Raw genomic sequence first — 17,511 nt, 5'->3', positions numbered from 1 at the left:
GGCTGCAGTGCGTCCCTAAGTCTGCAGCAGATGTCCATAAAGGTTCCTCAGTTGGAATTAACCGTTCCCAACTAATATCATGGCCTTGTAGAGTTGATTGTGTATCACTGATAATAAATGGGACAGCAATAGCACTGGTGAAAAGAAAGTAGCTTTTTTGGTACTCTGATAAACATTATTGCATGCAATACAACATGGAACTACATTGTTAAAATACTTCTGAAATAAAACATGTGAAACAAATAAAGAATCCCAGATGTGAGCAAGCAAAACATGTTGTTCCCTACTCATGCTAACGGAATAATAGGATAGTAGATTTAATTCCTGGTTGCATTTGTGATGATTGTCATGAGAATCTCTCAAAGAAACTAGTGTGAACTCAATGGGACAAATAGTGGATATTATATAACATGAAAAAAAATTCACCCTCTGTCATCAAAATCATGTCTGTTTTGGAAGTATAATTAATTTTTCCTGGAAAAAAACAATGTTACTAGCTTGTGGTGTTTTAGGAACTAAAGGTTAAGGGTTCTCTAGAGACTTGAGAGATAGATGTCCATGTTAGTTAGAATAAACCTGATGCGCAAGAAGGAATTTATCAAAATGAGAAGTTTGTTTTGTGACTTCCCCAGAGCCCTAATTTAGAAAGCATCACTGTTCAATCTTTTGAGGTGGCTGCATATCCATCTGGATAAGATCCAGGGATCAGCGGGATGAGATGTGAGGTTCTCCTCGTGGGATTTCAGATCACCATTGGTCCCCATTGGTTGTAAGAGGTGACTCATTGAATCAGGTGGCCGGATTCAGTAACTTGTTGATGGCGTGTCCTCGAATGACATGGCTTCTGTCACTGGTTTGTTTGGTTAGACATGGCGGCTATTTACAGGCCATTATCGTACAACTCGAATAATGGAGCACTAACACTTGTCTACTAGTCTAGCTTATTGCCTTAAGGACCAGTAACATCAAATAAATGCTGATCCGGTGGTCCGAAGTTTTGGGGATGAACATAGTACTAGTAATTTAGGTTTGTACAACTTCTGCAGTCAGCAATAGATCAACTCGGAATAAGCGAGCAACCTAAACAAGCCTGCATTGTTCAGTAATTATCCCCCACAACGCGTTTTGCGGGGGGTATTAAAATGGACTCCGTCAATCCGTGGGTCTGTGCACATCTTTTCCGGAGCTGAACTCTAAAACCGTTCAATATTTCTTCACCAAACTTGGCACATAGATAGATCTGGTGGTCTACTGGTACCTTTTGGTAGTTTTGGATTTCTGAATAAAATATTTTTTGTGTTTCCATGGCAACAAGTTTGACTTTAGACTGAAATTGGTGGTAGTACTCTTTTCTGGAGTAGAACTCTAAAACCGTTCAATGTTTCTTCACCAAGCTTAACACATAGATAGATCTGGTGGTGAACTGGTGCCTTTTGGTATTTTTGGATTTCTGAATAAAATATTTTTTGCGTTTCCATGGCAACAAGTTTGACTTCGACTGAAATTGGTGGTAGTGCTCTTTTCTGGAGCAGAACTTCAAAACCGTTCACTATTTCTTCACCAAACGTGGTAAATAGATAGGCCCGATGGGGTACTGGTGCCTTTTGGTAGTTTTTGATTTCTGAATACAGCGTTTCCATGGCAACAGGTTTCACTTTGACTGAAATTGGTGGTAGTGCTCTTTTCCGGAGCAGAACTTAAAAACTGTTCACTGTTTCATCACAAAATTTCATACATAGGTAGGTCTAGTGATGAACTGGTGCATTTTGCTAGTTTTGGATTTCTGAATAAAATGGGGTTGTTTTTTTGACGTTTCCATGGCAACAATTTTGGCTTCAACTGAATTTGGTGGTAGTGCTCCTTTCTGGAGCAGAACTTTGAAACCTTTCAGTACTCTCCTTCCACTTAGCTATATGCACACCAAAACATTTCACATACTCATAACTTGAAGACATATTCATGAAGAGTATTTTGCCATTGCGGGGAATATTGATGACTTTGTCTTCTTGTTTTTTCCTTGATGGTTTTTCATTCTAATTGCGCAATGAAATGATACCCTTTTTAACCTATTTTTTTGTCGAGACCTCTGTCTAGTAGATATCCAGCATGACCAGTAGATTATTTTGTGGATTCTAGTATTCAGACTTTTGTAAGTCGTTGAGACAAAAAATTGCTGTAAATGCCCGCTTTTTGAAACGTCCCACCTTGAAACATGCTCATACACATTTCTGACAGTGATGTATCTAGACCAACTCAGAGTCTGATATTTCGCATCAACTCTGCAATGAATTATGGTAAAAAAGCCCAATTCCAATTAAGATTTATCCAATACCTCAGAATTTAAAAAAATGTAAACATTAATATGATCCGATTTTGAACAGTGTCATGGTTTGGTACTCATTTGCTGGCCAAGGGCACTCAGGTTGGAACACTAGATAAATTGCTGCAGTGGGTCGTGTTTATAATTCGCAATGTATGTCATGGGTCTCTTGTTGTCATAGCACTAATTTTGAAATTTCAGAGATTTAGGTGTTTCCTCAGTCCAAGTTCTATCCCAGACTTGCTGTGATCCCAAATTCCCACCTAATATCCAACACATTATTGCAAATGTATATCTTGGTAATGTTTATGTGAGGCCAACAATTGGAGTTCAAGGCCTCTGTGTCCTCTGAAATAGAATGAATGTTTTTGCCAGTCATATTGATTGTTTCTTTATATGGAGGTCTGTGCTCATTGTCACGACCTGTGAAGCCCGGGGCATCGTGTGTAGACTGTATTTCCACTACTCTTTTCATCCCCACCTCCTCCATCACAGCCTCCATAGTGTATGGTACAGCCTGTTTTTCCCCAGAGGTCCATCTAAAGACCCTGCTCCCTCAAGCCCTCTCTCAATCACAGAGTTACTGGGTGGAACTCAATCAGCTGAGGGCCATCATGAAGCGGCAAGGACATGGTGCCACTTGATTCGTTTATAGCAGTTTTCCCGAATGCTGTTGACGCTTAGTGCTTTTGTGTCATGCTTGTTTTGGTTTTTGCATGTTGAGGAAATTCAATGTCATTACCCAGTAGGAGGGTAATGTGAGATTGCCTTTTGGTGAATTTGAAAAACTGAATGTTTGTATGAGAGGGAAATATTTAGCAAGGAATCAAATAGTGCAGATACCTGACCAAGGGTGGAAATAACCCATTGCCCGACGCCCGAGTCCAGTGTTTTTTTCTGTCGGGCAAGCAAATTTGTATATCACACTGTACCGGTGTCCAGTTGAAGACAAGTACAGCCGTCAGTTTCAGGCAGATATTCAGCAGTGTTCTTAATTAAGGGGGTCTGGGCTACTTGAAGTCTTCACCTGTGGCATTTGAATCTGCCGACGCCTTTAACTTTTATATTAACAATTTTTACATGGTCCTTATGCCTTATATTGTAATGTACTTACACCTGAAGATGTGCTGTCACAGAACTTTCATTGTCAATATATTGAATTATGTAAATAATGTCAATTGTTTTCATTTTGTCTCAAATCCTTTTTTGTATGGTAACCATGGTAACTCTTCTAACTCGTCATAATGGAATAATATATGAAATAAACATCACTGAGCATGTTGCAGTTGTTCAGCTAAAACTTGACATGCAAAATAATTCAAGCAGCTATTGAATGCGGTGTTTTTGTCAAATCGAAAACACATCTTGACCAGATGACACTCTTACAACCAATAAAAGTGTAATCATTCCTGAACAAATTGATGGGGAAGATAGTAGCATGTTGTCGAGGTAATCAGCTGGTGAGGTTGTCACAGAAAAAATACCTGTTGAATTTTGTTGCTATAAGACCATGTCAAATATTGACCCTGAATGAAATTCATGGGGAGTATTATGCTTCTGTAATGGGAAAACACCCTTCTCGTCCATTTCATCGATCCATTGCTATTTTCCTGCCTGATATGTTTAAGAGCTCATATTTCCTTAATGGTGTTGCTAATTTGATATAATTACATACATTTAAGTTGTGTGATGAGGACAACGGGGAAACTGAGAGAGTATCCTCTATGTCATCTGATAAATATGAAAATGTAGGCCTCCATTGCTTCTAGAGCACATATCTCTCTGAGGATGACAAAGAAAGTGTGGCAATGCCTTGAGGAAGACCTGTTAAATACAATGGCTGCAGGATTAACACAACACTGAATGCAGTTCGTCGGGATACTGTAACGGGTTGCTGGGCAGATGAATCATTGGATCAATGTGCAGGAATTGTGTTGTAATTATTCTGGTGTTCATCAGAAATTGATACTAAAACCATTTAACACAGATGATAAATAGATGAACGGAAATTTGTTTTCTGCTTTGCAAAATAGGTCACATGCTTGTCTAATGGTTGTTGCCTAATACCATTGTACTGGCATGATCTGGCCTGCTCGCTTGTTGGATCAGCAAGTTCACAGAGGGATTTTCAGGCCAATGGGAACGTAGCTGTAGAAGAATTGATTGACTTGTCATGTACGCCCGCGATCTATTCACATCTTCCTGAGATTACCAATTTCCCGGGCTACATGATCATGAACGGTCTTAATTCAAGAATATCAACCTGTCTTCCTAGATGGGCCTATATATGATTTGATTTAGCATGTTGAGAGCAGGGGTACAGTCCTTGTCTTTGAAGTATTTCGTGCAGCTAAATATGATAAAGTCGTAGTCCATTGCCAGGATTTCAAGGATGCTTTGGCTAATGTTGGAGTATTCATATGTTTGTATTTATGGGCTTCCAGATATCTTGGCACACCGTGTTTATTGTAAAATGGTACAAATATTTGATAGTCATGTTAATTTGATTAATGATATTCATGTTTAGTAGGTAGGTCTAACAGATATATTATTCATCGACCTCGAGCTGAAAGCTAACTGTGTCATGACGACAGTGATTAGTTCTTAGGGTTCTTGCTAGTTTTGGGCCAGTGAGTCAGTTGGCTAATAAGCAGTGTTCAAAATTAAAGGCAGTACTGTCGTCTTTGAGAAATGCTCCTGTACTCCTAGAATCCCTGTATCCTATATTTCTATAACTTTTAACAGGTTGAATAGTAATGGTTATGACAATATAAAATTGGGTAGTAATGGTTATGACAACCAACAAGGACCTTCTATTTTGATCCTTAACTCTGAACTCTACTTTGATGAACTCTGTTAGCAGTTAATATTGGATAATGTATTTACACCTGTTTACAAACAAGTTTGAAACAAGCCTATGACATTGACTTGGTCAACTACTGGAATCATTGTTGCTGAATGAATAGTGTTCTTTTAATACACCTGTTGAGTATTTATCTGGTTGTCAAGTCATTCATGAGGATCTTTTCAGTAATTAGCTGGAGAAAAATGCCACTGGGGCATTTTCATGATGTCAGCACTTTTTTATTGGACATTCATTTATGTTATCAAGAGAATTGACATTGAACATCTGCTGTTATTACTGATGTTTCAGTGATCCATTCTTACAATTTTCTCTGCTGTCAGGTCTTTAATACCCAGTGGAATGTGTTTAAGTGGATAATCGACACAGGTCAATCTCATTAGCATTTTGTGTTTGTATGAAACCATGGTAACATAGTTTAATGTGTATATGAATCTGATGATTTCTTTTCCTTTAGGGTTCTGTCACTTTTAAGGTATTTTTACCCAGGTGATATTTCTTACAAACTTATTTAGAGATAATAGTATAATCTGGTATCACTTAACCAAAATAGATTCTCTTTATCACTTGAATCGCATTTATGCTCTGAACCCTGGTCTCCAGCTATTACCACAGAGGAACACAGGGACAGTGTGTGAGGGAATCAGGCCAGCATGGATTCCAGGGAGCACTTGGCCAGCTGTTGCATGGCCTCAATGCATGTGCATGTGCATTAGTCATGATGACTGGCATACTCTGCCTGCATGCAGTCTGTAATTGACACATGGGGTGATGCAGGAGAAGGTGGCTGCGATCATTTGATGCAGTGGCATACATTACTGTGATTGAATCTGAGACAGACTAGGAACATGCACACCATGTTGAATGGGGAATGTGACTTTGTGATGAAGCAGGGGGGATTTGTGGGGCTGGCAGTGAAGAGATGCTGACAATAAGACATCAGGTTTCACGCCTGTGTGGGGAACAACTAATTGTGTGATGAATCTGATACACCATGTGTTTGTTGTGTGGAGTGTTAAGGGGAGGGATCAATATGGGTGGCTGTTGCTGATAGTTAGATAAATATTGTTGAAAATGGGATATTGATTGGAGCAAATTAAACAGTGTCAAATGAGCTGGATTTGTATCCAGCAGAAGAAATCTGATGTTGCTGGAATTTCAATTCGATTTCAGGCACGTGGTTCTCATTTATCATTTGTATGTTTAATACAGTTTGAAAGTAGGCATGGAGATAACATTGACTGTAGAGTTATCAGTGGTTACTGATGGATGAAGTTAATTGCATGTGACATGGATGTGTGGAACTGTGACACTCAGTAGCAACGAATATGGAAGCTGTTCCAGGAGATGGTTGACTGTGTGAGAAACACTGTCAAGAGCTGTTAGAGGTTAGGTAGAGTGGCTCAACAAGAGATTTGTTCAAATAGAAATCTAATTACATATTTTTTTCCAACAAGATCAATTCTTCTTGCTTGATTTAACACAAGTCCTGTTGATACAGCGTGTTGAGAGTAGTTGTCAGCTCATGGATGAATATCGAACTAGTTTTTATCAGGGGCATGGATAATGTTGGAAGAGCGTTCTATGCCCATACTCACACTGCAGCACATTAATTATGCATAAAATTCATCACTGACTCACCATAGAAAATATTTTGTATGCAAATAACAGAAAGCACTGTACAAGCAATACAAGTTCAAATAATTTTGCAAGCATATTTAACCATATTATTCTATAACCAGTTTGTTTAGTTAAGTCATGTTATGGCGCATGTCACGCCGAAGACCTTGGTTCGATTCCCAGCGTTAGAATGTGTGAAGCTCATTTATAGTGTCACCTGGAATAAAATTAAACTCACTCACGCGCTCACTCACTCACTCATTCACCCACCCACCCACTCACTCACTCATTCACCCACCCACCCACCCAACTCACTCACTCACTCACTCAGACCTTGGTTCGATTCCCAATATAGAATGTGTGAAGCTCATTTATAGTGTCCCCTGGAATAAAATTAAACTCACTCACGCCACTCACTCACTCACTCACTCACCCACCCACTCACTCACTCATTCACCCACCCACCCACCCAACCACTCACTCACTCACCAGATTATCCCTGAATCTCCCAAATCAATTTGAATGTGTTTTTATTTGTATCTATCCAAATTATGTATGTGCAGGGACCAAGCATTAGCCTACATGTTTGTGACAGTGATGTTCTTCCATTTCAGGGTGTTCGCCAGGTAACTTTGGGTGGAAATGTAAGTTCCGATGTGCGTGTCAACGAGGGCCATGTCACAAAGAGACCGGGTTTTGCGAGTCTGGCTGTCAGGAAGGGAAATACGGTGTTGGCTGCCAGCTCTGTGAGTAGCACCAGTAGTTTGATGTACACAGTAAACAGTCATGTACACAGTAAACAGTCATGTCCTGCTGTATACCGTAAAAGTCATGTCCTGCTGTCACAGTCATGTGCTATGCTGTATACCGTGAACAGTCACGTCCTGCTGTATGCCGTAAACTTTCATGTCCTGCTGTATGCCGTAAACAGTCATGTCATGCTGCTGTATGTAAACAGTCATGTCCTGCTGTATACCGTAAACAGTCATGTCCTGCTGTATACCGTAAACAGTCATGTCCTGCTGTATACCATCAACAGTCATGTTCTGCTGTATACCGTAAACAGTCACGTCCTGCTGTATACCATCAACAGTCATGTTCTGCTGTATGCCGTAAACAGTCACGTCCTGCTGTATACCGTAAACAGTCATGTCCTGCTGTATACCGTAAACAGTCACGTCCTGCTGTATACCGTAAACAGTCATGTTCTGCTGTATACCATAAACAGTCATGTCCTGCTGTATACCGTAAACAGTCACGTCCTGCTGTATGCCGTAAAAGTCACATTCTGCTGTATGCCGTAAACAGTCATGTCCTGCTGTATACCGTAAACAGTCATGTTTTGTTGTCCACTTTGGATGTTTGTATTCTACGATTGATGTACTGTGAACAGTGGGCGGTGGGGTAGCCTAGTGGTTAAAGTGTTTGCTCGTCACACCGAAGACCCGGGTTCGATTCTACACATGGGTACAATGTGTAAAGCCCATTTCTGGTGTCCCCTGCCGTGATATTGGTGGAATATTGCTAAAAGATGCATAAAACCATACTTCATACTCATACTCACTCACACTGTATACAGTAAACAGTCATGTTCCACTCCAAACAGTGAACACTCATTTCTTTTTTTTCTAGTCGTTTTTGCTTTACAACATTTTCTATGCTATCTCAATCTGTAATCTACCTACAAGTCTGAAGCCTGTGGCAAGTAATATTTCTGTTTGTATTGCTGGATCAGGTTGGACTAGTCAATACTAAGACCAACAAATTCTTTCCCAAATACAAATTGGGTTGGCGTTGATAATATTTATTCAATTGTTTTTCAGTAAATGAGTGCTTGTACGACAGTCAAGGTGTGAACTACACGGGAACACTCAGTGTTGGTGACGAAGGAAAGACGTGCATAAGTTGGTCGCATCCTTTTATACAAGGGGAAGGATATACGCTGGACAGATTTCCCCCTGGTGACAGTCCCGAGAACTACTGTCGGAATCCTAAAAACAACTATGGAAATTACGGAGTCAAGCCATGGTGTTTCTTCTCCACCACTTTGAAAAAGAATTTTGTGACATGTGGAAAGTTGAAGCCATGTGGTAAGTGAATATGTTTAATGTGAAAATTGACTTCTCTTCAAGAGGATGTGACATACAGGAAGTACCACAGGGTGTGGGGGTACTGGATTCAGGGCATTTCTTGCAGTATCACAGGGTGTAGGGGTACTGGATTCAGGGCATTTCTTGCAGTACCACAGGGTGTTGGGTTACTGGATTCAGGGCATTTCTTGCAGTACCACAGGGTGTTGGGGTACTGGATTCAGGGCATTTCTTGCAGTGTCACAGGGTGTAGGGGAACTGGATTCAGGGCATTTCTTGAAGTATCATAGGATGTTGGGGTACTGGATTCAGGGCATTTCTTGCAGTGTCACAGGGTGTAGGGGAACTGATTCAGGGCATTTCATTGCTTGCAGTATCACAGGGTGCTGGGTTACTGGATTCAGGGCATTTCTTGCAGTATCACAGGGTGTTGGGTTACTGGATTCAGGGCATTTCTTGCAGTACCACAGGGTGTTGGGGTACTAGATTCAGGGCATTTCTTGCAGTACCACAGGGTGTTGGGTTACTAGATTCAGGGCATTTCTTGCAGTACCACAGGGTGTTGGGGTACTAGATTCAGGGCATTTCTTGCAGTACCACAGGGTGTTGGGTTACTGGATTCAGGGCATTTCTTGCAGTGTCACAGGGTGTTGGGTTACTGGATTCAGGGCATTTCTTGCAGTACCACAGGGTGTTGGGGTACTGGATTCAGGGCATTTCTTGCAGTGTCACAGGGTGTAGGGGAACTGGATTCAGGGCATTTCTTGAAGTATCATAGGATGTTGGGGTACTGGATTCAGGGCATTTCTTGCAGTGTCACAGGGTGTAGGGGAACTGGATTCAGGGCATTTCTTGAAGTATCATAGGATGTTGGGGTACTGGATTCAGGGCATTTCTTGCAGTATCACAGGGTGTTGGGTTACTGGATTCAGGGCATTTCTTGCAGTACCACAGGGTGTTGGGGTACTAGATTCAGGGCATTTCTTGCAGTACCACAGGGTGTTGGGGTACTAGATTCAGGGCATTTCTTGCAGTACCACAGGGTGTTGGGGTACTAGATTCAGGGCATTTCTTGCAGTACCACAGGTGGGTTACTGGATTCAGGGCATTTCTTGCAGTGTCACAGGGTGTTGGGGTACTAGATTCAGGGCATTTCTTGCAGTATCACAGGGTGTTGGGGTACTAGATTCAGAGCATTTCTTGCAGTATCACAGGTGTAGGGGTACTACGATTCAGGGCATTTCTTGCAGTATCACAGGGTGTTGGGTTACTGGATTCAGGGCATTTCGTTGCAAGTACCACAGGTGTTGGGGTACTGATCCAGGGCATTTCTGCAGTGTCACAGGTGTAGGGGAACTGATTCAGGGCATTTCTTGAAGCATCATAGGATGTTGGGGCAATGGATTCAGGGCATTTTGCAGCATCACAGGGTGTAGGGTTACTGATTCAGGCATTTCTTGCAGTATCACAGGGTGTTGGGGCACCTGATTCAGGGCATTTTCTGCAGCATCACAGGTGTTGGGTTACTGGATTCAGGGCATTCCTTGAAGTATCATAGGGTGTTGGGGTACTGGATTCAGGGCATTTCTTGAAGTACCACAGGGTGTAGGGGTACTGGATTCAGGGCATTTCTTGCAGTACCACAGGGTGTAGGGGTACTGGATTCAGGGCCATTCTTGCAGCACCACAGGTGTAGGGTACTGGATTCAGGGCATTTCTTGCAGTATCACAGGGTGTGGGTTACTGGATTCAGGGCATTTCTTGCAGTACCACAGGGTGTTGGGTTACTGGATTCAGGGCATTTCTTGCAGTACCACAGGGTGTTGGGTTACTGGATTCAGGGCATTTCTTGCAGTGTCACAGGGTGTAGGGGAACTGGATTCAGGGCATTTCTTGAAGTATCATAGGATGTTGGGGTACTGGATTCAGGGCATTTCTTGCAGTGTCACAGGGTGTAGGGGAACTGGATTCAGGGCATTTCTTGCAGTATCACAGGGTGTTGGGTTACTGGATTCAGGGCATTTCTTGCAGTATCACAGGGTGTTGGGTTACTGGATTCAGGGCATTTCTTGCAGTACCACAGGGTGTTGGGTTACTAGATTCAGGGCATTTCTTTGCAGTACCACAGGGTGTTGGGTTACTAGATTCAGGGCATTTCTTGCAGTACCACAGGGTGTTGGGGTACTAGATTCAGGCATTTCTTGCAGTACCACAGGTGTTGGGTTACTAGATTCAGGGCATTTCTTTGCAGTGTCACAGGGTGTTGGGTTACTGGATTCAGGGCATTTCTTGCAGTACCACAGGGTGTTGGGGTACTGGATTCAGGCATTTCTTGCAGTGTCACAGGGTGTAGGGGAACTGGATTCAGGCATTTCTTGAAGTATCATAGGATGTTGGGGTACTAAATGGATTCAGGGCATTTCTTGCAGTGTCACAGGGTGTAGGGGAACTGGATTCAGGGCATTTCTTGAAGTATCATAGGATGTTGGGGTACTGGATTCAGGGCATTTCTTGCAGTGTCACAGGGTGTAGGGGAACTGGATTCAGGGCATTTCTTGCAGTATCACAGGGTGTTGGGTTACTGGATTCAGGGCATTTCTTGCAGTATCACAGGGTGTTGGGTTACTGGATTCAGGGCATTTCTTGCAGTACCACAGGGTGTTGGGTTACTAGATTCAGGGCATTTCTTGCAGTACCACAGGGTGTTGGGTTACTAGATTCAGGGCATTTCTTGCAGTACCACAGGGTGTTGGGGTACTAGATTCAGGGCATTTCTTGCAGTACCACAGGGTGTTGGGTTACTAGATTCAGGGCATTTCTTGCAGTGTCACAGGGTGTTGGGTTACTGGATTCAGGGCATTTCTTGCAGTACCACAGGGTGTTGGGGTACTGGATTCAGGGCATTTCTTGCAGTGTCACAGGGTGTAGGGGAACTGGATTCAGGGCATTTCTTGAAGTATCATAGGATGTTGGGGTACTGGATTCAGGGCATTTCTTGCAGTGTCACAGGGTGTAGGGGAACTGGATTCAGGGCATTTCTTGAAGTATCATAGGATGTTGGGGTACTGGATTCAGGGCATTTCTTGCAGTATCACAGGGTGTTGGGTTACTGGATTCAGGGCATTTCTTGCAGTACCACAGGGTGTTGGGGTACTAGATTCAGGGCATTTCTTGCAGTACCACAGGGTGTTGGGGTACTAGATTCAGGGCATTTCTTGCAGTACCACAGGGTGTTGGGGTACTAAATTCAGGGCATTTCTTGCAGTACCACAGGGTGTTGGGGTACTAGATTCAGAGCATTTCTTGAAGTATCACAGGGTGTAGGGGTACTGGATTCAGGGCATTTCTTGCAGTATCACATGGGTGTTGGGTTACTGGATTCAGGGCATTTCTTGCAGTACCACAGGGTGTTGGGGTACTGATTCAGGGCATTTTGCAGCGTCACAGGGTGTAGGAAACTGGATTCAGGGCATTTCTTGAGAAGCATCATAGGATGTTGGGGTACCTGGATTCAGGGCATTTCTGCAGTATCACAGGGTGTAGGGGTACTGGATTCAGGGCATTTCTTGCAGTATCACAGGGTGTTGGGGCACTGGATTCAGGGCATTTCTTGCAGTATCACAGGGTGTTGGGTTACTGGATTCAGGGCATTTCTTGAAGTATCATAGGGTGTTGGGGTACTGGATTCAGGGCATTTCTTGAAGTACCACAGGGTGTAGGGGTACCGATTCAGGGCATTTCTTGCAGCAGTACCACAGGGTGTAGGGGTACTAGATTCAGGGCATTTCTTGCAGCACCACAGGTGTAGGGGTACTGGATTCAGGGCATTTCTTGAAGTATCACAGGGTGTTTGGGTTACTGGATTCAGGGCATTTCTTGAAGCATCACAGGGTGTAGGGTTACTGGATTCAGGGTATTTCTTGCAGTATCACAGGGTGTTCAAGGGGGTTACTGGATTCAGGGCATTTCTTGCAGTACCACAGGGTGTTGGGTTACTGGATTCAGGGCATTTCTTAAAGTATCACAGGGTGTTGGGTTACTGGATTCAGGGCATTTCTTGCAGTATCACAGGGTGTTGGGGTACTGGATTCAGGGCATTTCTTGAAGTATCACAGGGTGTTGGGGTACTGGATTCAGGGCATTTCTTGAAGTATCACAGGGTGTAGGGGTACTGGATTCAGGGCATTTCTTGAAGTATCACAGGGTGTAGGGGTACTGGATTCAGGGCATTTCTTGAAGTATCACAGGGTGAAGGGGTTACTGGATTCAGGGCATTTCTTGAAGTATCACAGGGTGTAGGGGTACTGGATTCAGGGCATTTCTTGAAGTATCACAGGGTGTAGGGGTACTGGATTCAGGGCATTTCTTCAAGTATCACAGGGTGTAGGGGTACTGGATTCAGGGCATTTCTTGAAGTATCACAGGGTGTTGGGGTACTGGATTCAGGGCATTACATGAAGTATTTGGAAAATCATGAGATACTGGTTTCATGATCATTTTTGAAGTAATACTGGGCCTAGGGGTAAGTCAGATCGATACTTGAAGTAGGGCAGGTGTAGCGTTACTGGGCCCAGGGCATGTCATGTATTACTGGGCCCAGGGCATGTCGTATATTACTGGGCCCAGGGCATGTCATGTATTACTGGGGCCAGGGCATTTCATGTCTTACTGAGACGAGAGCAAGTCATGTGTTACTGGGACCAGGGCATGTCATGTGTTACTGGGACCAGGGCATGTCATGTGTTACTGGGACCAGGGCATGTCATGTGTTACTGGGACCAGGGCTAGTCATGTGTTACTGGGACCAGGGCATGTCATGTGTTACTGTGATCAGGGCATGTCATGTGTTACTGGGACCAGGGCATGTCAGGTGTTACTGGGACCAGGGCATGTCATGTGTTACTGGGACCAGGGCATGTCATGTGTTACTGGGACCAGGGCATGTCATGTGTTACTGGGACCAGGGCTAGTCATGTGTTACTGGGACCAGGGCATGTCATGTGTTACTGGGACCAGGGCATGTCATGTGTTACTGGGACCAGGGCAAGTCATGTGTTACTGGGACCAGGGCATGTCATGTGTTACTGGGACCAGGGCTAGTCATGTGTTACTGGGACCAGGGCAAGTCATGTGTTACTGGGACCAGGGCATGTCATGCGTTACTGGGACCAAGGCATGTCAAACATTACTGGGACCAGGGTTCCTTTTTCACTAAAAAGGGAAAAGCCAATGTATTGCACTATTTTGGCTTTATAACCTGTTAAAAATACATCATTGGGATTTGTGCAGTCGCGAGCATTCCCTGAAATATTGTTTTTTTTATTCATTGTGAAATGTGTCAATCACCTGGGTTGTTTTTTTCATACAATGATGATTTCCTGCAAAATTTATCCTTTCCCTTTTATAGCGTGAAAAAGTTCGCCATTTTGTTCATCCATTTCCGGTGTTGAAACTGTTTAATAAGCAATCCTCATTGAAAGTTGTCTTTTGTCCTACAGACTGTCCAGATGGTCTTTTTGGTGTTGGCTGTAAATCTGTTTGTCACTGCCGGACTATAGACGAGGTGTGTGACAAGTTGTTCGGAACATGCAAATCTGGCTGTGCAGCAGGATGGACTGGACTCAACTGTCAGAGAAGTAAGTCTGTGGAGATATTCATAAAATTAATGTTTCAATGAGTAAAAGAATAAAAATCACACACAGAAGTTGACTTATATATGTCTGGAAACTTGGACCTGGAGGGTTGACATTCTCCTCCCATTTCCCATCTTCCCCCTCCCTTCAATCTGTCAGAAGTATGTGTATATAAGAAGTGAATCTTGATCACCTATCTACTCTTACAGTGTGTCCAGAGGGCAAGTATGGCCAGGACTGTGCCCAGACGTGTGGCCACTGTTACCAGAAGTCATGTGACCCAGAGTATGGAGAGTGTCAGAAAAACTGTGAGGAGGGGTACAGTGGCCATTACTGTACAGATAGTGAGTATATCAGTAATGTGTAGGACTGTACAGATAGTATATCAGTAATGTGGTGAGTACAGATAGTGAGTATATCAGTAATGTGTAGGACTGTACAGATAGTGAGTATATCAGTAATGTGTAGGACTGTACAGATAGTGAGTATATCAGTAATGTGTAGGACTGTACAGATAGTGAGTATATCAGTATGTGTAGGGCTGTACAGATAGTATATCAGTAATGTGTGGTACTGTACAGATAGTGAGTATATCAGTAATGTGTAGGACTGTACAGATAGTGAGTATATCAGTAATGTGTAGGACTGTACAGATAGTGAGTATATCAGTAATGTGTAGGACTGTACAGATAGTGAGTATATCAGTAATGTGTAGGACTGTACAGATAGTGAGTATATCAGTAATGTGTAGGACTGTACAGATAGTGAGTATATCAGTAATGTGTAGGGCAGTACAGATAGTGAGTATATCAGTAATGTGTAGGAATGTACAGTTAGTGAGTATATCAGTAATGTGTAGGGCAGTACAGATAGTGAGTATATCAGTAATGTGTAGGAATGTACAGAGAGTGAGTATATCAGATGTGTAGGGCAGTACAGATAGTATATCAGTAATGTGTAGGACTGTACAGATAGTGAGTATATCAGTAATGTGTAGGGCAGTACAGATAGTGAGTATATCAGTAATGTGTAGGAATGTACAGAGAGTGAGTATATCAGTAATGTGTAGGGCAGTACAGATAGTGAGTATATCAGTAATGTGTAGGAATGTACAGATAGTGAGTATATCAGTAATGTGTAGGGCAGTACAGATAGTGAGTATATCAGTAATGTGTAGGACTGTACAGATAGTGAGTATATCAGTAATGTGTAGGACTGTACAGATAGTGAGTATATCAGTAATGTGTAGGACTGTACAGATAGTGATATCAGTAATGTGTAGGACTGTACAGATAGTGAGTATATCAGTAATGTGTATATCTGTACAGATAGTATATCAGTAATGTGTAGGACTGTACAGATAGTGAGTATATCAGTAATGTGTAGGACTGTACAGATAGTGAGTATATCAGTAATGTGTAGGACTGTACAGATAGTGAGTATATCAGTAATGTGTAGGAATGTACAGATAGTGAGTATATCAGTAATGTGTAGGACTGTACAGATAGTGAGTATATCAGTAATGTGTAGGACTGTACAGATAGTGAGTATATCAGTAATGTGTAGGACTGTACAGATAGTGAGTATATCAGTAATGTGTGGGGCAGTACAGATAGTGAGTATATCAGTAATGTGTAGGACTGTACAGATAGTGAGTATATCAGTAATGTGTAGGACTGTACAGATAGTGAGTATATCAGTAATGTGTAGGACTGTACAGATAGTGAGTATATCAGTAATGTGTAGGAATGTACAGATAGTGAGTATATCAGTAATGTGTAGGACATCGTACAGATAGTGAGTATATCAGTAATGTGTGTAGGACTGTACAGATAGTGAGTATATCAGTAATGTGTAGGACTGTACAGATAGTGAGTATATCAGTAATGTGTAGGGGACTGTACAGATAGTGAGTATATCAGTAATGTGTCAGTACAGATGAACCGCAGATATATATATCAGTAATGTGTAGGACTGTACAGATAGTGAGTATATCAGTAATGTGTAGGACTGTACAGATAGTGAGTATATCAGTAATGTGTAGGACTGTACAGATAGTGAGTATATCAGTAATGTGTAGGACTGTACAGATAGTGAGTATATCAGTAATGTGTAGGACTGTACAGATAGTGAGTATATCAGTAATGTGTAGGACTGTACAGATAGTGAGTATATCAGTAATGTAGGACTGTACAGATAGTGACAGTATGTGTAGGGACTGTGCAGATAGTTGAGTGTATCAGTAATGTGTAGGACTGTGCAGATAGTGAGTATATCAGTAATGTGTAGGACTGTACAGATAGTGAGTATATCAGTAATGTGTAGGACTGTACAGATAGTGAGTATATCAGTAATGTGTAGGACTGTACAGATAGTGAGTATATCAGTAATGTGTAGGACTGTACAGATAGTGAGTATATCAGTAATGTGTAGGACTGTACAGAGAGTGAGTATATCAGTAATGTGTAGGACTGTACAGATAGTGAAAGTATATCAGTAATGTGTGGGAGGACTGTACAGATAGTGAGTATATCAGTAATGTGTAGGACTGTACAGAAAGTGAGTATATCAGTAATGTGTAGGACTGTACAGATAGTGAGTATATCAGTAATGTGTAGGACTGTACAGATAGTGAGTATATCAGTAATGTGTAGGACTGTACAGATAGTGAGTATATCAGTAATGTGTATGACTGTAGAGAAAGTAATTATGTTATGCAGTAATGTGTATGTCTGTAGAGAAAGTAATTGTGTTATGCCAGTAATGTGTAAGACGATACTGAGGACTGAATTCATGGAGCCTTGGTGACTACTCATGTCCTGTGTTTCAGAATGTCCCGATTCACGGTACGGCCGCAACTGTGAAGGAGAGTGTGGCCAGTGTAAAGATGGAGAGCCCTGTAATAAGAAGACTGGAATCTGTTTTAGAGGCTGCAGTAATGGCTACATAGGATACAAGTGTGATGAAAGTAGGTGAAACACGATC

At 42.2% G+C, this 17,511-nt stretch overlaps 1 protein-coding gene across 1 annotated transcript in view; it reads left to right on the top strand.

Moving 5' to 3' along the window:
- The first annotated feature begins 274 nt into the window (after positions 1 to 274).
- The window catches only part of LOC124269372 (receptor-type tyrosine-protein phosphatase kappa-like), a 62,763-nt gene continuing 45,526 nt past the window's right edge, over positions 275 to 17,511 (top strand). Inside the window, exons 1-4 of the mRNA XM_046704392.1 lie at positions 275 to 278; positions 14,392 to 14,529; positions 14,736 to 14,870; positions 17,357 to 17,494. Of these exons, the coding sequence (XP_046560348.1) occupies position 14,529; positions 14,736 to 14,870; positions 17,357 to 17,494 (274 nt within the window). The 5' untranslated portion in view covers positions 275 to 278; positions 14,392 to 14,528. The remainder of the gene's footprint in view (positions 279 to 14,391; positions 14,530 to 14,735; positions 14,871 to 17,356; positions 17,495 to 17,511) is intronic.

The sequence above is a fragment of the Haliotis rubra genome, unplaced genomic scaffold, assembly GCF_003918875.1.
Source record: "Haliotis rubra isolate DU_JTF1 unplaced genomic scaffold, ASM391887v1 Scf1012, whole genome shotgun sequence".
NCBI classification, from domain to species: domain Eukaryota; kingdom Metazoa; phylum Mollusca; class Gastropoda; order Lepetellida; family Haliotidae; genus Haliotis; species Haliotis rubra.
Note: the sequence above shows the minus strand (reverse complement) of the source record. Positions and strands in the feature narration are given on the sequence as shown.